Source organism: Glycine soja, chromosome 15 (genome assembly GCF_004193775.1).
Source record: "Glycine soja cultivar W05 chromosome 15, ASM419377v2, whole genome shotgun sequence".
Lineage (NCBI taxonomy): Eukaryota > Viridiplantae > Streptophyta > Magnoliopsida > Fabales > Fabaceae > Glycine > Glycine soja.
The window spans coordinates 18,144,777-18,168,454 of NC_041016.1; the positions used below are offsets into that span (position 1 = coordinate 18,144,777).

The 23,678-nt window shown below is 35.2% G+C and overlaps 3 protein-coding genes, 2 long non-coding RNA genes and 1 pseudogene across 5 annotated transcripts; all 6 read left to right on the forward strand.

Annotated features, from left to right (window-relative positions):
* The first annotated feature begins 2,879 nt into the window (after positions 1 to 2,879).
* LOC114385919 lies at positions 2,880 to 3,746 on the forward strand. The gene has a single exon (XM_028345952.1). The coding sequence runs from the start codon at positions 2,880 to 2,882 to the stop codon at positions 3,744 to 3,746; it is 867 nt and encodes a 288-aa protein (XP_028201753.1).
* A 192-nt stretch (positions 3,747 to 3,938) lies between these two features.
* LOC114385920 lies at positions 3,939 to 6,071 on the forward strand. Its single transcript, XM_028345953.1, has 3 exons — positions 3,939 to 4,161; positions 4,270 to 4,455; positions 4,531 to 6,071. Exons 1-3 carry the CDS (start codon positions 3,939 to 3,941, stop codon positions 6,069 to 6,071), a joined length of 1,950 nt encoding a protein of 649 aa, XP_028201754.1.
* Positions 6,072 to 8,681: 2,610 nt separating this feature from the next.
* Positions 8,682 to 9,162, forward strand: LOC114387418. Its single transcript, XR_003661307.1, has 3 exons — positions 8,682 to 8,741; positions 8,842 to 8,914; positions 9,012 to 9,162. It is a non-coding gene; the product is annotated as an uncharacterized LOC114387418 (long non-coding RNA).
* Positions 9,163 to 11,608: 2,446 nt separating this feature from the next.
* Positions 11,609 to 12,362, forward strand: LOC114385921 (phospholipid-transporting ATPase 2-like). The gene is made up of 2 exons (XM_028345954.1): positions 11,609 to 11,853; positions 12,216 to 12,362. Exons 1-2 carry the CDS (start codon positions 11,692 to 11,694, stop codon positions 12,360 to 12,362), a joined length of 309 nt encoding a protein of 102 aa, XP_028201755.1. The 5' UTR covers positions 11,609 to 11,691.
* Positions 12,363 to 12,567: 205 nt separating this feature from the next.
* On the forward strand, positions 12,568 to 14,306 carry LOC114387416. Its single transcript, XR_003661306.1, has 4 exons — positions 12,568 to 12,654; positions 12,756 to 12,812; positions 12,887 to 13,058; positions 14,189 to 14,306. It is a non-coding gene; the product is annotated as an uncharacterized LOC114387416 (long non-coding RNA).
* A 756-nt stretch (positions 14,307 to 15,062) lies between these two features.
* Positions 15,063 to 18,294, forward strand: LOC114385922 (annotated as a pseudogene).
* The last annotated feature ends 5,384 nt before the right edge of the window (positions 18,295 to 23,678 follow it).

Below are 23,678 nucleotides of genomic sequence, written 5' to 3' on the forward strand. Positions count from 1 at the left end.
TGGTTGGTGATGACAGATATAACACATTTTTCTCTTCTCTTCTTATTTCTTTCTTTTGTATAAAAATTGTAATTTTTTTATATAAATTGTGTTACTATAAAAAATAGTTATATACATTACACTGATTACTGTACCAATCCACTAAAATTATATAAAGATCTAGCAACAAGAGACTTGAGTATTTTATATTAAATTCAAATTTCAATACTACGTTTATGAGGAAAAAAAATAATGTTGGACCTCCATCAAGTCACCTTTTCCTCTCCCATATACAAAAGGAAAAATGGATTATTCCTTCAATTTTTATTTGCATGATAATGGACTATAAGTCTTGGTTGTACATGGAGTTTGAAGCAGCCAATACAGCACCTCCTATTCCAGATCCATCTTTAGTATGCTCTATCACCACATTACAGAATGACTTTTCTGTTCCTAGCAGCTCTATGACTGAATCTTGCAAATAAGCCCTGTATTGAGGATAATTTTCATATAATACATTTGCTAAGCCTAAGATCACTAGCTAATTAAGAGTTGTCAGCCATGGTTCGTCTTTACATTCTTGCCTTCTTCTCATTCTCCAGTTTTTGGTGCAGATGATTTATGAAATAAAAGAGTAAGCTGATCAAGAAAAAACATATTTTTCATTTGCTCCATCTGCTGGCCTTCTTTTTCCATCAGCAGGTCCAAATCTTCAAAATGAACAAGCTTATCTTGGATATTTTTCATCTACAAAACAGAATATCCAGTATTTAGCAAATATTTTCAAACTTTGTAAATGCAGATACCATCAAATCAAACCTTGACATATGACAGACTTGAACTTCTATAATCTCAGAAATTGCGTTTTCCACATCTAACTCTTCCTTCTCAAGCTGTATGTTTGCATGCAATCGAGATCCTTGAAATGAATCTTAAGTATTACCACCGTTAGACGTGATACCAGCATCTGCATAAAACATAAAGCCACAATTCTACTAAGGAAATTGAGTTCAAAAATTAATTTCTACACTTTAAACTCGTGGAATCATAGAGAACATATATTAATTACATATAAAAAAAGATGGAAAAAAGAGAAGAAACTAACAGCTAAATATTTCTATTAGAGTGTAATGTTCTTCTGTAGTTATTCCAAAAGTCAACCATTGAAAAGAGGAAATGACAAATTATTCCAACGATTTTTACTAAAGATCAGTTGCAATGCTACATTTAGAAATTATTCCAATCAAACACACAACACAATGAAGATTGGTCCATCCATTCCCAGATAAATCACATTAAGACAGATGATAGATTAATTCATTCAGAAGCCTACAATCTTAGCCTGTGTTAATTATCATTCTCACCTTGCAGCAATGTATTCCTTGGAAACGCCCGATAATTTATTTTAGTTGCTTTGTAAACCTCAGACAGAGTTGTCAATGCAGCTTGAGCAGCAGCTTGTGCAACCTCTAACCCAGCCAAAGCAGACAGGAAAGCAGTCTGCGAGAATTTGAATAAAAAGTGTCAACATATTATATATATTATATTAATAACAATACAAAGGCTTTTGAAGAGATCATTCTTCATTGGGCAGTTCAGCTATCCCGAACCATGTTAAAAATTTAATCATGACCTCAGTATACTACTTTTACGTACTAGTATTTCACATCAACGAAGTTTCAAAGCCTTCACACAAATGAACCAATGAATGACTTTTTCTTTCACTTAAATTGGATTCAACCTGAAGAGAAACGACCCAATGGAAACAAAACACAAAATGAAAATTAATTATAGGGTGGGTATTATATGTATTTTTTTAGCAGATACAATAAAACACATTGCTCTTGTTTGACAATAATATGATCATAACTCTGCATCATCTTAAAAATCTGGTCCACAAGGAGTATGCTTTTAAATAAAATATATTTTGAATAATTATTTTTAAAATTACTGTTGAAAGAGTTAGTTTTATATTTGCAATATCAAATAACAAAATGGTGTTTATTTATATAATAACAAAATGATGACTTTCCTTCTTCCCATGTTATGATTATAATATGTATCTTAACTTCTCTATATATTTTCATTATAATATGTATCTTAACTTCTATATAAAGATAGCAACTGGATAAAGCTCAATCAAAAATGATGCATTGTTATTTCACTTAAAATAAACCTCTTTACTGGTTGTACTATTTTATAAACCTCAAACATGATGCATTGTTATTTGAGTATGATTGATCCAGCTGATAGTTTCCCCCATTGATGGTACAGATTATATGTCCTCATTACGACATTTGTGTTAGTGTTTTCCCTGTAACAGCATCCCCGCACTCGTTGTCATTGACACTGAGCATCTTTCGAGGTATGTCTCTATTTTTAAAAAGTGGTATGATTGTAACATGTCATTGTTCAAATATTGGTATTGTTTCATGTTACTAGTTAGTTGCATTATGAGTGAACCTTAGTTGCCCGTTCGAGATTCGATACATTGATTAATACGGATAGTTTGAATTAATCGATGTATTGATTCTTGAATTGTCCGTTTGGACAGTTTGGGATGACATATTTTTATAGTTGAATCATACGTAGAGGTAAATTATCTTTTGAATGATTTAAAGAAATTTCGGTATACTGCATTTGACATTGTTCTTCGGGTGCATATTTGATCGCGGTGATTGTTCACACATTCACCGCTTTCATCTTGTGTACTTGAAGACCAATGCAAAATGCTGCCGAAATTTCATCAAATCACTCGAAAGAGATTTTACTTGTACGTTTGATTCAACTATAAAAAATGTCTTCCTGAATGGGATAGGGCCACACCTTCAATGCAAAAAAGTGAGTTTAGCATGCATCACATATAACTTATTGATTGTCATGAATAGCAAAGACGAAACATGGATCGAAGTTGGATGAAAGCAAAACGCATCAGTGATGAGTATGAGAACGGGGTGGAACAATTTCTACAGTTTACGCAACTTAATGCTGAAAGTTTGAGGGGCAATTATTTTTGCCCATGTGTTAAATGTCTTAATGGTAGACGACAGTCAGTTGATGAAATCCGATCACATCTGATATGTTACGGCATCATTCCGAATTACACAAAATGGATATGGCATGGGGAATCGGCCGACATTCCAACTGTTTCTCAGTCTCAGGCGGTTCACGAAGACAGCGGAGAGCATATAGAGGAAATGATCCGTGATCTTGGACAAGAGACTTTTGAGCAAGCGCATGCACCTCTGTATGATACAATAGAACGTGATTCCAACACGCCATTGTATCAGGGGTGCACATCTTTCACGCGGTTGTCAGCAGTGTTAGCTTTGGTAAACTTGAAGGCAAGATTTGGGTGGAGTGATAAAAGCTTCACTGAATTGCTGGTCTTATTGAAGAACATGCTTCCTGAACAAAACACTTTGCCGAAAAATCACTACGAGGCCAAAAAGATTTTGTGTCCAGTGGTATTGGAGTACAAGAAGATCCATGCATGCCCTAATGATTGCATATTATATAGAAATGAGTATGCAGAACTACGGCAATGCCCCACGTGTGGGGTATCACGATACAAAGTGCAACATGATGAATTAACTGATGATGCAAGAACCAAAAATTGTCGTCCTGCCAAGGTGTGCTGGTATCTTCCAATAATACCAAGGTTTAAGCGATTGTTTGCTAATGCACATGATGCAAAAAACCTTTCATGGCATTCGGATGACCGAAAATCTGATGGATTACTGCGACATCCAGCCGACTCGCCATAGTGGAAGACAATTGATCGTTTGTATCCAGAGTTTGGGGATGAGCCAAGGAACCTAAGGCTTGCTCTTGCTTCTGATGGAATGAATCCTTATGGTAGCTTAAGCAGCAACCACAGTTCGTGGCCTATTTTACTGATGATTTACAACCTTCCCCCATGGTTGTGCATTTTGCGTAAATACATTATCCTGTGTATGATGATCGCGGGTCCAAGGCATCTAGGGAATGATATTGATGTGTATCTTACGCCATTAATCGAAGACTTGAAACAATTGTGGGAAGAAGGGGTAGATGTGTGGGATGCAAATGTGCAGCAGACGTTCAGGTTACGCACAATGGTGTTTTGTACTATTAATGATTTTCCAGCATATGGAAATTTAAGTGGATACAGTGTGAAAGGGCATCATGCATGTCCTATCTGTGAGAAAAACACAAGCTTCATCCAACTCAAGCATGGAAAGAAGACAGTATATACCAGACACCGAAGATTTCTAAAAGCTTTTCACCCTTATTGACGATTGAAAAAAGCTTTTAATGGAAGTCAGGAGAATGAAGGCCCCCCGGAAGCATTAACCGGAAACCAAGTTCATGATCGCATAAAGGACATTGTAACCGTGTTTGGAAAGTCCCAGAAGAAGACATCATCTCCCAACAACATGTGGAAGAAGCGCTCAATATTCTTTGATCTTCCATACTGGTCCGATCTATATGTGTGTCATTGTCTAGATGTTATGCATGTGGAGAAAAATGTGTGTGATAGTTTAATTGGTACTCTTCTTAACATTAAAGGGAAGACAAAGGATGGTTTGAAATGTCGTCAAGACTTGGTTGACATGGGAATACGAGAGCAGTTGCATCCCATATCACAAGGTCGGCAAACATATTTACCCCCAGCATGCCACGCACTGTCAACAGCAGAGAAGAAAAGTTTTTGTCAATGTCTGCAGAATGTCAAAGTTCCACAAGGATACTCTTCAAATATCAAGAGCCTTGTCGCCCTCAATGATCTTAAGTTGGTTGGCTTGAAGTCTCATGATTGCCATGTCTTAATGCAACAATTATTGCCTGTTGCGATTCGCGGCATCTTGCCTGACAAAGTTAGAGTTGCCATAACCCGTTTGTGCTTTCTTTTTAATGGCATATGTAGTAAAGTCATTAATCCTCATCAATTGGATGACTTGGAGAATGAGGCTGCCATTGTCATTTGTCAGTTAGAGATGTATTTCCCACCATCATTTTTTGACATCATGGTTCACCTAATTGTTCATCTTGTGAGGGAAATTCGGTTGTGTGATCCGGTTTTTTTGCGGTGGATGTATTCAATTGAACGCTACATGAAAGTGTTGAAGGGATATACCAAAAATCAATACCGACCAGAAGCTTCCATTGTAGAAAGGTATGTTGCCGAAGAAGCTATTGAGTTTTGTTCACAGTACATGGAAACAGTTGAAGCTGTGGGGGTACCGAAAATTCGTCATGACCGGACACGAGGAGGTCAAGGGACACGAGGCTTCAATGTTGTTACCATGAGTCGACAAGATGTGTCACAAGCGCATTTGTATATCTTGAATAACACACAGGAGGTCGTTCCATACATACAAACTCACAAACAATATCTGACATCTATTAAACCAAAATTAAACATGATGAAATTGTTGCAAGAGCATAATAGAACTTTCATGAACTGGTTTAAAGAAACAATTATGACTGATGACAATGCTTCCAAAACATTAAGATTGTTGGCTATTGGTCCGAATTTAAATGTCCCTACTTGGCAGGGGTATGACATAAACAATTATTCATTCTATACAAAGTCACAAGATGATAAAAGTAGTGTGCAGAATAGTGGGGTGATTGTGGAGGCTCATTCTGAGCACTTTTCTAGAGCATCTGATAACAACCCAATTGAAGCCTCAATGCCTTATTTCGGAGTTATTGAAGAAATCTGGGAGCTTGATTATAATCAATTTAGAGTGCCAGTATTTAAATGTAAATGGGTTAATGGAAATACCGGTGTTCATAAAGATGAAATGGGATTCACTTTAGTAGACCTTAACAAGGTAGGTTACAAGGAGGAACCATTCATTATGGCAGAACAAGCTAGACAAGTGTTTTACATCCAAGATCCAAATAATCGTAGATTATCAGTGGTTCTACAAGGAAGGCCAATTGGTGTTAGGGAACAAATTCATGATGCATCCCTTGACATTTGTGAGACTCCTCGTTTTTGCACAAAAATGCCTTCAATATGTGAACAAGCAGAGGTGGATGACGTACATGCGATTCGTCATGATCATGCTGAAGGTTTATGGGAGAACATTGCTCCTTAACCGCCTTGTATCAATGTAATGTTACAATATTATTTTATTTGTTATTGAGTTATATGTAATGTTCATATTTATTTTGTGTTGCGTACATGCTATTTTTAATCCTACCATATTAATCTAAATTTGTTTCATTTGGACAGCGTCATGGTGACACCGCCAAGGTCCCCTCCGCAATCAGATGGTAATTCGGAGCCACAACCTAAGAAGACACGACAAAGCACACGTCTTAGAAGGCTGACTTTAAGAAGTTTAGATCAGCCTAGACCAATAGTTAATGTGGATCCTGCAACTGGAAGAGCATCAGGCCTAGAGAAGCAAAAGTTCCACAGTTTTTTAGGGGTTGTAGCTCGAGAAAAGATCCCCATTGTCCACAACAATTGGAAAAATGTGCCAGAAACGCTTAAGGACATGGTATGGGGGGACATTTTGGTAAGTCACGTTAACAGTTTGATGTATTGAAACATTGAGTTTATTTTCAAAAAAATGTTTACATGCACTAAAATTGAAATGATGAATATGTAATGCAGGCTAAATTTGATATCCCAGAAGCTGAAAAGGCCAAGAAAAAAGTAATGTCCATGGTGGGCACTAGATGGAGGCAATTTAAGTCTTCGCTAACCACTAAATTTGTCTATGCTGACACACAAGCCGGACAGGAAGAAAATCCTTCAGTAAAATATGGTATGGATAAACAAACTTGGGACGAATTTGTTGCAAGTCGCAAGACCCCGGATTGGCAGGTAACATGTTTGTTCAATTTAGTTTAAAATTCTTTACAAATGTATATTTTTAACAATTAAATAAATGCAAATAATATATTGTCAATGACAGGAAATTCGGAAAAAGGCAGAGAGTCAAAAATACAATGACTGCCCCCACGTACTGTCTCGTGGGGGTTATGACTTGCTTGAGAAAAAATTGTTAGATGAGAAAACAAAGCAAAGACAACAGCAGGCACTTTTGACTGAGAATCCATTGTTTGATCCGGAGGAGCCGCCATCTCCCATTAAAAGGCACGTGAAGTGGAAAATGGCTAGAACCAAACGATATGGCCAAATGACATCAAAGGCAGCAAAAGAAATTTCGGATAGAATTGTGAGTTGCAGCATGATTATAATCAATTTCGAACTAATTTTTGTTTGCTTTATAATTACTACCTCATTAACTCTTTCAATATGTTGTGCTTGTTTTAGGACTCGTTAGAAGAGCAGACGACACAGGGTAGTTTTGTTCCCCATGGTCGGGATGACATCTTGAATACGGCCATTGGCAAACCGGAACATCCAGGTCGAGTTCGTGCAGCGGGATCTGGTATGACCCTTACTCAATTTTATGGTAGGGCAACACGTACATCGAGTAGTTCCTCAGCAACACTAATGCAGCAACAGTGGGTTGACATTATTGGAAACATAAAGGAACAAGTAAGGAATGAATATGAAGAACAACACAAGAGGAGTCTGGAGGAATTTAAGAAGGAGTTGTCCAGTCAGATCTTCATTCAGTTGAGTCAGATGGGATCACAATACTCTCCCCTTATTGAGGTGGATTTACAGGCATTGGCTGCACGTCTTAGCACTAAAGGAAGTAATGTAGAAACTGCTGATGTTGACCCATCAGGCGACAAAAATGTGAGCTTAAAACCCACTATGGGGTTATACGTGCAACGACAACATACTACAGTGTTGGTGGCCTTGGGGAAAATATGTGAGGGGGGATCTGTCATTCACAATGTCACTTATGCTAATGATGTTGTAAGGGTGAGTGTTGACAAAGTTATAGAAGGTGACGCCGAAGTGCCCTTCCCGACATCAGAGATTCAATATGTCAGGCAGGCTCTTCAAACATTCATTGCATGGCCAACAAATCTTGTGAAAAAAGTGTCACATGAGGTAAATTTGGTGTTATTATATTTGCTACATCACATGTTTACATGAATATATGTTAGTTTGTGACATTATGTAAATTGTTGTTTTCATTACACATTTAGGAGTCCGATACTAGTCCAAAGAAACTTCCCGAAACAGATGAAAGGGGGACGAATGATTTTGACCATGATCCGTTGCGTCAACTGATTAAGAGCCTATATTTCATGTACGACACACCTGTTGAGTTGAAGTGGGATGGCAGCAAATTTGGGCTTTCAAATGTTGATGCTTCATTCTTCTTGACATTCTCTGATGTAAATGAAATAGTAGCAGGATACAAATGTTTGAACATATCTATACTACAGTTATGGATGCTGTAAGTAAATTTAATATGATTCATTGATAAGTAGTATTTTGTATGTTATGCATCAATATCAATTTTTATGTATATTTTATCAAAGCAGGTTTTTGGATGAGTGGAGCTCAACTTTGGGTCATGCTTCCGTGTATGGATTCCTTGAGCCACAATCGATACACCATGCAAAGGATCGACGTGCTGAATGTGAGCATTATTTACAAGCATGGCTCAAGGAATCGCAACGAGAGGTGTACCTAGGAGCTTACTTAAATCAGTAAGTACTATTAATTCAAATGGTTATAAATAATGTTGAAGTTCTATGTACCTAATACTTGTTTATTGTAGGGGCCATTGGCAACTGGTAGTACTGTGTCCTGCTACCAATGTTGTTGCATGGTTTTGTTTGTTACGTAAGAAGCCTGATACTCATATCAAAACTGCAATTAACAAGTAAAGTTTTGTATTGTCCCTCATATCATGCAGTGTAATATTTTGTGTCAATCATTTGTTATCATCGTGTAGACGTTGATCATGCTATTATTATAAGCAGTGCAATGAAGTCAGCAAACACAACTGCGGATGGTACAAATAATCCAGCAACTCCTAAGTGGATTGAAGTCAAGGTTAGTGATGCAATTAATCATTATTTTCCAGTATTGATCTTCAAATGATAACCTCAATACAATTGTTAGATCGAATTATTATTTATATTGAATGTAGAGCCATGTTCAAAGCGGAGGGTATGAGTGTGGCTACTACGTGATGCATTGGATGTGGAACATCGTCAGTGGGGGTTTAAAGAATGATTGGAGCATGGTATGTTCGGTTTAACATCTTCAAATTACTATTTTAGTAGTATTTTCATTCATTTTACATCTTCATTAAATACACCCTTTGTATTCTTCATATTTTGTAGTGGTTTCTTGATGGAACGACGTTAGACAACGAAACAATTACAAAGATTCGCCAGAAATGGGCAGCATATTTTCTTAAAGTTCAAAGCAATCAATGTACAAAGTCTTAGTTGACATAGGAAATTTTTTTGTTATTGTGAACATTACTGAGACAAATGTCACTATATTGGCTTGTATTTATTTGGAAATATATTTATGAAACTTTGTGTTTTGTTGTCTCTACAAAATTGTTGGACTGAGAGAATGAAACTTCTTCTTTTAATTTGTTGTCATTAATGGCAGATGGAACGATATCAAGCAAGGGAAGACCCTTAGGTTTTCAATAATTACATTTTTGCTATACTGCTGATTCTTTTTTTTAATAAGACAGCAGACATAAAATTCACAAATTTCTAACTCCTGTACATACTTATTCTTTTATAACTGTAAAGAAGCAATGCTTCTTATTGGCAATGAGATTTCTTTGCCTCTATCAGATTTAGAGTGAATGATGGGGAGGACAGCTACACAACTCTTCCAAGAATAGACCCTTCTGTGAGCCAAAGGATCCCGACACAGCATGGTAATTTTTCATTTTTTATTTATTTGTGAATGAGTTTAATTTTTCCTTGTTGAGGCTTTTGCTTTATAGGCAGAATAGTTGGCCCTAGGCAAACGACTCCAAAATCAATGATTCACCAAATTTGTTATATCATCCTCTTTTCTGTTTTATATGATGTAGGAGGTTTAACAGTTTATATTTATTTATATATTTTTCTACTTTTGTTGTCTGTTCATAATGTTAGTAATTTAGCATTCAATTTTACAACCTGAAAGTTATTTTTCTTTATTTGAGCACAAGCATCTGTCCTTTGTTGCTATTCTATTTTGATTGTTCTTTTTAATTTTTATGAGAATTAGTTCAGTTGTTTTTTCTATGAATCTTTTTACTCATGTACACTTGTTCCAGGCTATTATTGTCTCATGTTGTGCTCCTTTGTAGGTATTACCTGATAAACCAGAACTCATGAATTTTTTTTTCTTGTTATCAAAGAAGAATGTGATTACTTGCTTCTCTTTGTTGCTAGGGACAATTTTTACTCAAACCACATTTAGTCAGGGAAATAGTAGCATGGCCATATTCACATTAATACTTGATTATTGGGGCTAACTGTGTTTGTTTGGAGAGAATCACTTAGAACACTTGTTTAATATCTAACTTTGTTGTCCATGCTATCAATTTCACCATCCCACATGTCCCTCTGTCCTTCAAAAGAGTGCATGTAGTAGCTGGCACAAACTGTATTTAGCCAGGAGTTAATACCAGATATATTTTAATTTATATTTGATTCTTATTGTATGACTAGCATACTTTGATTTCCTGATGATATGGACAATGCACTAAATTTTTTCTTCAGAAACTGTTGAGGTCCTTGGCAGGTGATGCTTAAACAAGCAGATGGTTCTTATGCTTGCATAGCAGAAAATGCAAACCGCTTCAGCCTTGGCGAGGTAATTTCATAATCTTAACATTATTCACTAATTAATCGTAAATAGTTAACCTCATTTGCTTATTAATTGTAAATAGCTTCATACTAATCCATTGACTGATATAGGCCAAAGAGGAATTGTTGAGGGTCTTGGGACTTCAAGAAGAAGAGGGAAGTTGTCTAGAATTTCTTCAAAGAGGCTACAAGGTGTTCTCTTGTTAATTAATCAGTTTTTGTGAACTTTATGCATGCTTGTGAATTTACTATAACGTAGGTTTGCAATCAAAATAAGATCGAAGGGCAGACACACTGTTTTTTGTGCAACTTCTTGTGGGTTTTATGTAATGTTATTATTAATTTTATTATTCTTACATTCATAAGTAATCACCTTTTTTACATATTTATACAAATGATTGAGCTGATTCTTATTATGTTTTGTTTGAGCATTGACACAATTTGCTGCTACAGTGGGTTTAATATGATATCTTAAATCCTGGCCCGTCTCTAGTTCAGTTATAAATCTCTTGCATACTTGTAACATGATTTTGGGACATTGCTTTTGTTGTCAAATATTCAGTAGAAGGAATTTAGCCTGACAGAAAACTATTCAGCGGTATTGCAGGAATTATTGTGGCTATAACCTATAGTAGTGCAGTGGTGAAATTGGGCGCTAGGCACATCTGCTGCCCCTTACTTGTATTGTCTCTTGAAGATGTTTTGGTCAAGCTCATGTTTTGGGCGCTAGGCACATCTATTTTGGATTATTATGCTGCATTAAATATTATAAAACATTTTTTTTATAAGTCCTATCCAGGATGCTTTAAAATGTGCAGCATCTGGTTCACAGCTTGGGCTACCGACATAAATAAGACTACTTTTTGAACTTTGACCTAACTTTTTGTTGTGCATATAATCCTATTTTCGAAAAGCTTGGATATGTGTGTGTTCACAACTTGCTTTAAATTTTATTGTTTGATTAGTGTTATGCATCCTTCGTTGGAAGGTTTTTAATTTGTTATGGAAATACTGGAGAGCCTTTATTCTTACAATTCCCTCCGTCCAAAAGTAATAGAACCAAAGGGACAGCTTCTATCAATTGATGGCAAAACAGAGGCGGAGGTTTGTAGGAGTTTAGAGAGAGTGCTCCGTACTATGCGGATAACTACCTTAGAACCCAAGGTACTGCTTATAAATTTCTGTATCATTTTAGAATCCACTGATTTTGTTTATCTTGAACATTCTGGATTTTGCATTTCATGGTTTCAATTTTGGTACTCATTTATCTATATATAAATATTTATCTTTGCTGATAAAAAAAATGGTTTCAATTTTGGATATCTTATTATTTGCTCTTGTACCTTTTTTCCCTTTCTCTTTAATAAATTTCTTTTCATATCTAAAATAAAATAAAATCTAGTGATAGGCCTCTTGTACAGACATATTGGGTGTTTTGACTAGGACATTCTTTTAGCAAACATGTATTGAGATCAAGATAATTTGAAAGGTTTTGAAGTTCATCTGATCATTCTTCTCTCAAACAGGATGTGGCTTTTGTTGTTGATGGCTGGGCACTTGAGATTGCACTTACCCACTATCGTAAAGCTTTCACTGAGCTGGCAGTTTTGTCAAGGACTGCTATATGTTGTCGTGTGATGTATATTTTTTACCATTTTATCTGCATACAGTGACATGTTGCCTTCTGTTGTTTTATGAAGCTATGCTTTACATTCCTTTAATTTTTAGTTGTCATCTTTGTTATATACTAGCCTTGTGCTATCTTAGTTTCTTTTAATTAACTTATTGCAAGAAGAAAGGGGTGATAAGACCAACATCTTGTGTTTTTCTGTAACGGGAACATAATATTGATGTTTGTATTATTCTGCTCTAATTTATCAGAAAATAATAGCACTGATTTGTACACTTCAATCGCTCAACTCAACAATCATTGGACACAGCTTCGCGCTCATACTTGCTTCGTTGGTAATATTTAATTTATACATTAGTTTTACTAGTCAAAGTTTCTTTGTCTGCCTATAATTACTATTGACCTTGTATTTTTTATTCTCTTTTTAACATCCTAGTCAGGGTTTGTTAAGTATTTGTCTGCAATATCACTGGGCTGCTTATGACAATTCAGGGTAGGTTGGTTCTGGTTTGATGGATTCTTATATGCACTAAATATTGTGGATCATTAAATAGTGCCTATTTGCAGTGAATCACTAAATACTGCGGATCATGCTACATTTGACAACCATACATCATATATGGGAAGTATAAATGGACCCAAGTTACCTCTGGTGTTTGAAGTGCAGCAGATGCCACATGATTTAACTACAGAAGGATGTCCAAAGAACAATTTTCAAAACAGTTGTATATTCAATAAGGTATGTTACTTAGGCAACGCACATGATAGATACTAAGTTAAGGAAATTCATTATCTTGCTAAACTTGGGATGTAAATTGCTGCCTTCTGTGATACTCAAATTTATCTAGCCATTTTTTAATTCGATTGCAAGGTTTTGGTTCAATTTTTGTTCTCAGTGTTGGCCTTTTAGCTCATGTATTTTGACAATGATGAAGGTTGGTTTTATTGATGTTTATTTTTATCAAGTATCCTTGGTAGTTGGCAATTTATCCTTGAAGGATAAGAGAGAATCTAAAGGGTTTTTATAATTCCTTTAGGAAAATCAGTAGGATTAGGAAACAAAGTGAATCTTGTTGTCATTGAGATTTATTGAATAGCTTCATAGCTGAGACTGAAGGCATTGTAAAAACAGAAATCAGCTACAATGATCAAAGGTTTGAATTGGAAGTGAATGTTATTTTGTTAATTTGAGTGTCGGTATTGAGTTGGCGTGGCAGGTTTGTCGATGCATCAACAACCGAATGAATGCCTGCTGCATTTGATTTGCATCCAACCCATTTTAGTTGCACATCTCACCGACTAAAAGGTTAGCTTATTTTTTTCAGATTATATTAATTTATGCCTAAGTGATTGCGGCATTTAATTTTAGAAATTTTCAGTGTGATTAATTCCTTTGTAAAGACTAGTAAAGATTTTTTAGAGTAAAGACTAGTAAAGATAAAACCTATTCAAGTAAAATTTTATTGGCATGTTCTAACGCAAGTTATTATAAGCAGATAGGATATTAATGCACCAATTTTTTATACTATGAATTTAACTTTTATATAGTAGTATAATTTTTTTTAATACTTTTAATTAATTAAAAATAAATTGAAGAAATTATTCTAAATGAGTTTTAAATTAATTATTAAAAATTGAAAGTGACGAGCTCTATTGCAGTATTATTGCATGTGCTTTTTGCACGGCATGGATGCATGGTAGTAAGATTCCCTATTCTGCACGAAATATGTTGGCCCAAGATTTAATGCATAACAAACCAATGACCTACAGTTTTGAACTAGTGTTTTCAAGTGTCAACTTTGTGGAACATCAGTTATACATATTCCTTGCTCTTAGTAACCAATTCTTTCTCATTTCTTTTAATCATAGGCTCCAATTTCAGCAATCATGAATACGAAAACATACGAGGAAGATACCTGTGTCGACAAGTCAAATCCTCAGCATGAAAGTTTTATCAAGAGATACAGCATCAAGTTGGCATCCACAAGTGCAATAAGAGTTCTAATCACGTGTTTGTTGTAAACAAGTTGTTTTGTAGGTTCTTTATTTGTGGAAAATTTTACTAGGACCTCTGGATGGGTATTGTATTGCTCTTCATAGATATTATGGTTGCTTTAGAAATACTTGTAAGGAAAGTGCACGGCTGCAAGGCTTCCGGGAGTCAAAGAAAGAGACTAAACAGGACCATGACTGACATTATGTTTTTCCTTTTATTTCTCTTCTTTACATCATACCCCTTCCATTGTTCTAATTTTGCATTGCTTTTGAATGTAGGGTCATCATCACTTACCTGAAACCAGAGGACTTTGCTTGTCCGAAGAGCAAACTGTTCCCACTGTAGGGATCTCTTGTGAATTTCAGTCTTATTGATGATTTTAAATTTCTAATCCTTGGTTGTCTGGAAGTGCAGGTCCCTAGTTGCCATCAAAATTAAATTTATTTTAAATTTGTTGAAATAATGCATTTCTTATTAAATATATATAATTGTTAATTATTTTAAAGATATTAAAATAATATTGTTTATTAAAGATTGGCTTTAAGTCTAACTTTGATTATTTTTTATAAAAATAAATAGTAGTAAAATATAATAAAATCATAAAGGATATCAATGTCAATGTCTCAATGAGTTGACTTGATGGTCGACTTAAGCACATATATTTAGGAGAGGCTTTTACAAGGCCCAATTTCCTCTTAAATTAGATGCTTCAACGTCACAAATTTGACTCTCTCATTCAATACATACATGTCTGAGAATGTCAATTTGGGATCGGTAATGTAGAGTTTGGCCCCCAAATCACGCATTTACCTGGTCTAACTTTAAGCTTAATCTCAAAATCTTCTGCAAATAGTCTTTGCTGGCAAGTGAAAAAAGAATATTGACCTGAGAGGCATGAGTTGCTTTAACTTTTAAGTTTATTAATGATTAAGTTAAAAATGTAATTATGTTACCACAATCCCATTTACCTCAATTAGATTAATTAAATTTGTAATATTGTACGTTTAAATGTCTAAATATCAGTATCATAGATAAAATATGTCATTTGAATCCCATAGGAAATGTACTAGTTGCCAAAGTTTACTTGTTCGATTTCTTAAACTGCTTCATTATTTTGAACTGTAAATAATTAACATTATATTTAATAGTATATAAAATTATTTTCATTTTGTTGAGTTTGGATTCTCTACGTGGAGAGCACTACAAAAAAAATGACATATACCTACGGAGACTTTTGCCTACACACATAAATTAGTGTAGGTAAAAGTCAAAAAAATACTTATACCTACAATTGTTTGTCATAGTGTAGGTAAAAGTCAAAAAGAAAATTTCATTTCATCCTTATCCCCTCATGGCTAGAAAAAATAAAAAATGGATTTTTAGAATTAGCAACTCTAAAGAGCGAGAGGAGTTGCCGAAAGCCCCGTGATGTCGACGACGATCTCGACGGCGATGACAGAAAGAGCGAGAGGGAGACCGTCACCGCGAACGTTCCTCTGGTCGTCACAGGAGCGAGAGAGAGAGACGGAGAGAGGAAAGACAGGGATAAGGATAGAAAGAGGAGGGATAAGGATAAGGATAGGAGAGACCGTGATAGGGACAGAGAGCGCGAGAGAAGAGAGAAGGATATGGAGTGAGAGAGGGAACGAGCAGAGAGGGAGAGATCCACAAGGAGCAGGAGTTGCTCCGAGAGGGACAGAGACAGGGAGCGAGATTTTGATATGCGCGATGCCCGGTAATTGATCTTTTCTTTGTGTTTTGTGCAATTTGTTTGTGAACTAGGGTTAATTTTTTAGTTTAGCGTTGGTTCAATTCATCAATTGTCCTTGCAAATGGTTTGAATGGATGGTCATGAGTATGGTGAAATAAAAACAAAAAAGAAAACAGAAATAAGTGTGCATTGGCGATGAGATATGCATTTATTCATTTGTGATGCGTTGGTGTTTTTCTTATTATGTGCTATGTAGTTGTTACTTTTCAGTACTCACTAGTCAGCTACTAGTTTACTTGAAATCCGTTTCCATATCCAGAATTCTTTTTAAAGAGTTGTCTATGGCGGTAAGGCTAATGGTGTGGCTATAATTCTATGCAAGGACTGAACTTATATACAGTGTCGTAGGCACTTTCGATTCTGTAATCAGAATTGAAGTTTAATGTTGGTAATCTTTGTCAACCTTTAATGGAAACCTTTACGATGCGGATTAATGCAGTGAAAGTGTGAAACACCAATTTTGATTGGAGAACAATCCCAAAAGCACCTGAAGAACTTTAACTAATCACAATTGGTGTTTTGTCCTTTTTTTCTGGTGAAAAGGGGGACTGAGTTGGGAATATAGCTTTATTTGATTTAATAAAATGTGACTGGATTTGTATTATTTGAGGGTAGATTTTATGCATTTTAGCTTCTTCATGTTATATATTTCTTATATGATTTTGTTTTGCAACTTGCATACCATTAGTGACCTTGAGGTGGCCTGAGAATGTATATCAATCATATCATTGCTATGTTGCCACAAGGCATTAACATAACTCTGTTTTCTTTACTAAGGTGTATACTTTTATGTTTTAAGCGCCTATCGCCTGAAGGCATTGAAATCCCTTTGTGATGTTACATTAATTCTAAAAATAAAAGATTATTATGTGTGCAACTCACTGTATGCTAAGTTCCTTGCTGCTAAGAGTCCCAAAAAATAGTTATTCTTTTAATATGATAACTATTATACACCCTTTAGTATCTGAGTGCAAAGTTAGTTGGCTAGGCTTTTTCTAATGTTATGATTTATGAATAAGATGTAAAGGTATTTCTATTTCTCTTTTGAACCAGAAAGATACTCCTATGGTCCCAATAGGCGGTGACACCTCTTCAGACACCTTACCTTGGGGCCTTAGGCATTCATTTGGCTACTCTGACTCTTAGATTTAGCCGGATTCATGATGTAGGTATTATGTTATTATATATTTCCAGGTATTAGTATTTTATATCATTGATTTATTTAATGGATCCTGCTAGGTTGGTTTATGATAGGTTCCTGGTGCAATTTTGGCTTTATTAATTCAAAGAATAATAAAGTAAGGAAATCCTGACCATAGGTCCTGAAGTATATGCATAATATTGTAAGGATTATTAAGTGATGATTTGGTGGATGATATGCTAACAAAATATACTTTGGATTATATTAGAATGAGACATCACTCCCTCTCAAATTAGGTGGAATTTTGGAGTGTAATGTTAATGGTGTATATTTGGAATTATGCTATAAATTATATCTTCTTATCATCAAAATTAATTAATATGAACTTCTTTTATTATTTTTTTAATAACTTTATTTTAATTTGAGTTGCAGGAGATTTAGGGATAAAAAAGAGGTTGCAGAACCTGAGGCAGACCCAGAAAGGGATCTGAGAACTGTTTTTGCCTACCAGGTTTATTAGAAGTTCCTATTTTTGTTTGTTTTAAATTATATGAATTCATAAGTTCTACATATTTGGATATTTGGTGTCTTGTTCTGATGATTGGCTATTTGTTCGGTGATGATCTCAGATGCCGCTAAAAGCAACAGAGACAAATGTGTATGAGTTCTTTTCAAAAGCTGGCAAGGTCAGTTGCTTTTAAATTTGATATACTTTTGCCATTGGAACTGTGATGACTTGCCTATTGAACTATTTTTTCTCCATTGGAACTTTATTGACTTATGTTGCCAACTTCTTCTTGGACAACTTGTAATGGTGAAACCTTCTGAAGCTGAAAAGAACCTTGTTCAATCTAATGCTTCTGGTGGAGCAGCCGGTGTAACTGGCCCCTATGGAGCTGTGGACCGAAAATTGTATGTGGGGAATCTTCACTTCAACATGACTGAGAGTCAGCTGTGGGAGGTATTTTACTTTTGTTGTTGTCCTATTGGCTGTTGTGGTGAGGATGCAGAGTTTTGGCATGTTTCTTGGTCTTTGCTACATTTATTAGGAATATGAATGCACATGATTATATTGAATACCAATAACTTGACAAATCATATCTCCTTAGAAATATTCAATTAAGTTTCTCTTATCCGGATCTAGTATAATTTAAAGACAGTATAAAAAAGATACTTTGTCCTAAAAAAAACTTATTTTCGATAAAAAATTAAAAGCAGTCTTTGAGGGCGGAAGACATTTTCAATCTTGTATTTTCTTCAGTTATGTTTGGTTACGTTTTATAAGATTTGAATTTGACTAGTAACTTACATAATTCTAAATGCCATTATTGTACGTTTTCCTAAATTATAATTTTACGACTTAATATATACTTTTTTTTGTTTCCTTTCTTGCTCTTTTGGGGTATGAATCATATGATCATGTGTTATCATAAGAAGAATATGCATAAGTGAATTTGTAAAATTTTTCTCATTTTAGTTTCTCCAGAAGCTGATTTTTAACTTGTGCATAAACTCGGTTTTTCTTCTTATTTATTTCTCGCATAAGTGCTTATGGAGATTTGTTCACCATTTGATCGTGTTGGTTTTTGGTTTGCATGTTTAACACTCATGATTCTTGGTTTCCAATGATTGAGTTGGTGTTTAATTAATTATTGTTCTGCAGTGCAAGATAAACTAATTGCTCCCAACAACGGCTCTACTTTGAGTGTTATTTATCACCTTGTTTTTCATTTGAAAACATTGTTGTTTGGTCGTTATGACTAATTGTAAGCATTGTTTCATGTATTTGTTTGGGATTCTTTCCTAAGTTTATTAATCATTGATGATCTAAATTATTTATTTAGTTTGGATGACTTATGATTTTTTCTTCTTTAGTTGACATCAAAATTAAATTATATCATTCAAGAACATATTAAATCAATTTCCCCCAAAATTGACTTCAATTTTGTGCCATGGTTTTAATAGTGTTAGTTAGGTGTCATTTATTTTATTGTTTGCCAAGTCATGGAGTGATTCCGTAGGGAATTCAGATACCGAATTATCTAAAAATCGCAATTATATCATTGAAGACACTGCATTCAAAGTCGGTTATTACATAACAACCGTCTTTGAATGTTGAAGCAGACAAAGAATTTAAAGACGGTTATTATCTAGCGACCGTCTTTGAATGTTGTCTTACACAACATTCAAAGACGGTTATTATGTAACGACCGTCTTTGAATGTCGATGCAGATGCAGCATTCAAAGACGGTTATTATCTAATGACCGTCTTTGAATGTCCAAGCAGATGCAGCATTCAAAGACGGTTATTATGTAATAACCGTCTTTGAATGTCAAAGAATACACAACATTCAAAGACGATTATTATGTAATGACCGTCTTTGAATGTCCAAGCAGACATATCATTCAAAGACGGTTTTTCAGTAATAATCGTCTTTGAATTTTTCTAACTTTCAAGGACGGTTATTATAATAACCGTCGTAAAAAGCACTTTCGTTTCAACGACATTATATACAACGACGGTTTACAATCGTCGTTAAAAGCACTTAACAACCGTCGTAAAAAGTCATTTTTCAAGTAGTGTGTATGTAAATCTCCTTTATTGTTATTTATTAAAAAGAAGGATTTCTCCTTTATGATTATTAGTTTTATATAGGTGATGATTGGCATTAGAAATGTTTTAAGATTTTTGGATCATTTAGGTAATTAAGAATAAAATAGTGTAGCTTCAATCTTGGTTCGACGTAACCCGCTCGCTGTCCACTAAGTTTGTAGCCTTCCCATCATAGTTAACACAGTTTCACCCATATGGGAATGCATACCAAACACCACTCAGCCCAGCCAATTTCATTGCCACAGTTAAGGAAGTTCACTCCAAAATTGATTTGTGCATTTCATGTTTAAGGATGTATAGAAAATAAGTGTCAGTTTTTCATTGCATGACTACAAAATGGTAGCACCTCAGTATCCAACAACTTCTAACTGGTATAAAGACATGCATCATATGATACTCTTCAAGTGAATTCATTAAGAAATTTTTTGGATGCAGTTGCTTAATTAGGAGTTTTTAGCCTTGTTTTTCAATTAAAATTTTAAGTTTTACGTCAGAAATCTGCATAATAAAAATATGCATCAAAGATAAGGATAGCTAGGTTATTAAAGTAAAATTCTAATTTTAACTAGAGAACAACAATAAATACAAAGTATAACAAACTTCTGGCACCATGTTGGAATTGAATGGATGTTTTTATAACTAAATTGACACGCTATGATAATTTGTTATGCCACTTTTCACAGAGAAAATGCATTGGCCAGGCCATCATTAAAACAACACGATGTCTGTTATTATTAAAATTATATGATCATTTGGGATTAACTAATTTCATTTTTAGCATCTTTCTCGTTTCCAATTATCAGATATGAAAAATGAAGATGAAGAATAAATTGTGGATTCATATTATCAAAGTGTTACAAAGATGGTTTATATACAAAGGGAGTAACTAACTAACTTGTGTAACTAACTAACTGCTTAATAACTAACTAACTACCACTTATAACAGTATCGTAATATCCTCTCAAGTTGGCGAATAGATGTTAATCATTCCCAACTTGACAATGAATTTACCAAAAACTAGGCCTGGAAGTGCTTTTGTAAAAACATCTGCAACTTGGTGTTGGCTCTTGACATGGACAAGTTTGATTACTTTGGACTGAAAATACTCCTGGATAAAATGATGATCTATGTCAATGTGCTTGGACCGTTCGTGGTGGACGGGGTTTGAAGCAAGAGTTATTGCAAATTTATTTTCACAAAACAACATCACAAAGGGCACATCAACTTCAAAGTGAAGAAGTAACTTTCTTAACCAAACATTTTCACTAGTAATAGAAGACAAGGCACGATATTCAGCTTCAGTGGATGATTTAGAAACAGTTGGTTGTTTCTTAGAACACCAAGAGAGAAGGTTGTTCCCCAAAAATACACAAGAGCCAGAAGTGGACCTTCTGGTATCAACACAGCTGGCCCAATCAGCATCAGCAAAGGCAGTGAGGTTGAGAGAGTTCTGAGCAGGGAAAAACAAACCTTGTCCAGGAGCAGATTTGAGATACTGTAGAAGATGATGGACAGCATGTAGGTGAGGAACTCTAGGTGCTTTCATGTATTGACTTAATCGATTCACAACAAATGTGATATCAGGTCGTGAGATGGTCAGATAAAACAATCTACCAATTAACCTTTTGTACATGGAAGGATCAAGGAGTAAGTCTCCATCATGAAGATTGAGTTTCAGATTGGGATCCATTGGTAGATTGGAAGGTTTGCAGGCTAAGAAACTTGTATCCTCCAAAAGAGATAGAGTATACTTTCGTTGGGATAGTGAGATACCTCTGTTGGATTTGGCTATTTCTAAGCCAAGAAAATATTTCAAAGGGCCAAGGATCTTCAATTGAAACAAGGACTGCAATTTGGTTTGAATAGCTTGCATAGAGGCAAAATTTAGTCCTGACAGGATGATGTCATCTACATACACTAGTAAAATGACTAAGGAACTTCCTGAGCCAAAGGTGAATAGGGAGTAATCATGCTTGGATTGATGGAACCCATTACTAAGAAGAGTAGTGGAGAACTTACAGAACCATTGTCTAGAGGCTTGTTTAAGTCCATATAATGATTTGTTCAATTTGCATACCAAGGAAGAATTGGCTGACTTGTAACCCTTGGGAAGTTCCATATAAACTTCTTCAAACATATCTCCAGTCAAAAAGGCATTGTTAACATCCAATTGGAGGATGGACCAGTTTCTAGTAGCAGCAATACAAAGCAAAACTCTCACAGTGGTAAGCTTGGCTACTGGAGAAAATGTATCAGAGAAATTGATCCCAGCTTGTTGAGTATATCCTTTAGCAACCAATCGAGCTTTGTATCTATCTACAGAGCCATCCATTTTATATTTAACTTTATACACCCATCTACATCCTATACAGTGCATATCAGGTGGTAATGGAACAAGTGTCCAAGTAGAATTTGCTTCAAGAGCTTGGATTTCCTCATTCATTGCTCGACGCCATTCAGGATAAGGAGCAGCTTGATGATAAAACTGAGGTTCATATACAGCTAAAATGTGGTTAATGAAAGCTTTGTAAGGAGGGCTAAGAGGCAACAAGGAACAATGATGTTGGATGGGATATGCAACCTGTGATTGTGATATGACATAGTCAGATAAGTATAAGGAAGGCTTAGAGTGGCGTGTACTCCTTCTTAAAGTAACAGAGGGCAAAGGGTCAGGTTGATCTGAGCCAGGGATTAAGGGTGAATCATTTGGGTCAAGGGTATTAGGTGGATGTGGCGATTGGCTAGTATTCTGGTCAGGGTTAGGTAAGGTATTAGTGAGAGGAATAGGGATAACCAAATCAAGTAAGGGATCAGGAATGACTAGGGGCTGTGAAATGGTTTGAAATGGAAAAATGGATTCATGAAAGACAATATCTCTAGACACAAAAAATTTCTTAGTGTCTAAGATATACAATTTGTATCCTTTATAACTTTGTGGATAGCCAACAAAAATTGTAGGTACTGCTCTAGGAGAAAGTTTGTTCCTTGATGATGGAAGGATGGAAGCAAAGGCTAAACAACCAAAACTTCTCAAGGCATGATAGTCAGGTTCCTTCTTGAACAAAATATTGTAGGGTGAGCTATGTTGCAGTAATGGCGAAGGAGTTCTGTTGATGAGAAAAGCTATAGTGGTAACACAATCTCCCCAAAAAGAAATAGGGACTTTAGACTGAAAAAACAAAGCTCTTGATACATTGAGCAGATGTTGATGCTTCCTTTCCACTACTGAATTTTGTTCGGGTCTCTCAACACAGAAAAATTGATGAAGAGTGCCCATGGAAGCCAAAATCTCCGAGAGAGCAAGTTCCTTAGCATTATCATACCTGAGGCATTTGATAGATACACCAAACTGAGTCTGAACCATGATGAAAAATTGTTTCACATAAATTGTTTCATACCATATCAGATATGAAAAATGCATATGAAAAACAGATTGTGGATTCATATTATCAAAGTGTTACAAAGATGGTTTATATACAAAAGGAGTAACTAACTAACTGCTTAATAACTAACAAACTACCACTTATATAAGAATTGTGATACCAATCCATTATATTCTCAACTAGAAGAAAACATACTCTTTTCTCTTTACTGGTCGATTATTAATTGGATTCTTTATTACATTCTTAAATTGCAGGTGTTTTCATAGATTTTGTTACAACTGTGGAGCTAGCATATACAATCATGTTGGCCATGATTGTTTTGAACTTGATGATTAAATGCATGCATGAATATTTTTCTGTCTGAAGAAATAAACAAGCATCTCGTTGAAAATTAGTGATATCAGGATAAGAGAAAATGTAGAGAATTTGATTGTCCTAAGATGAGGCAGAAGAA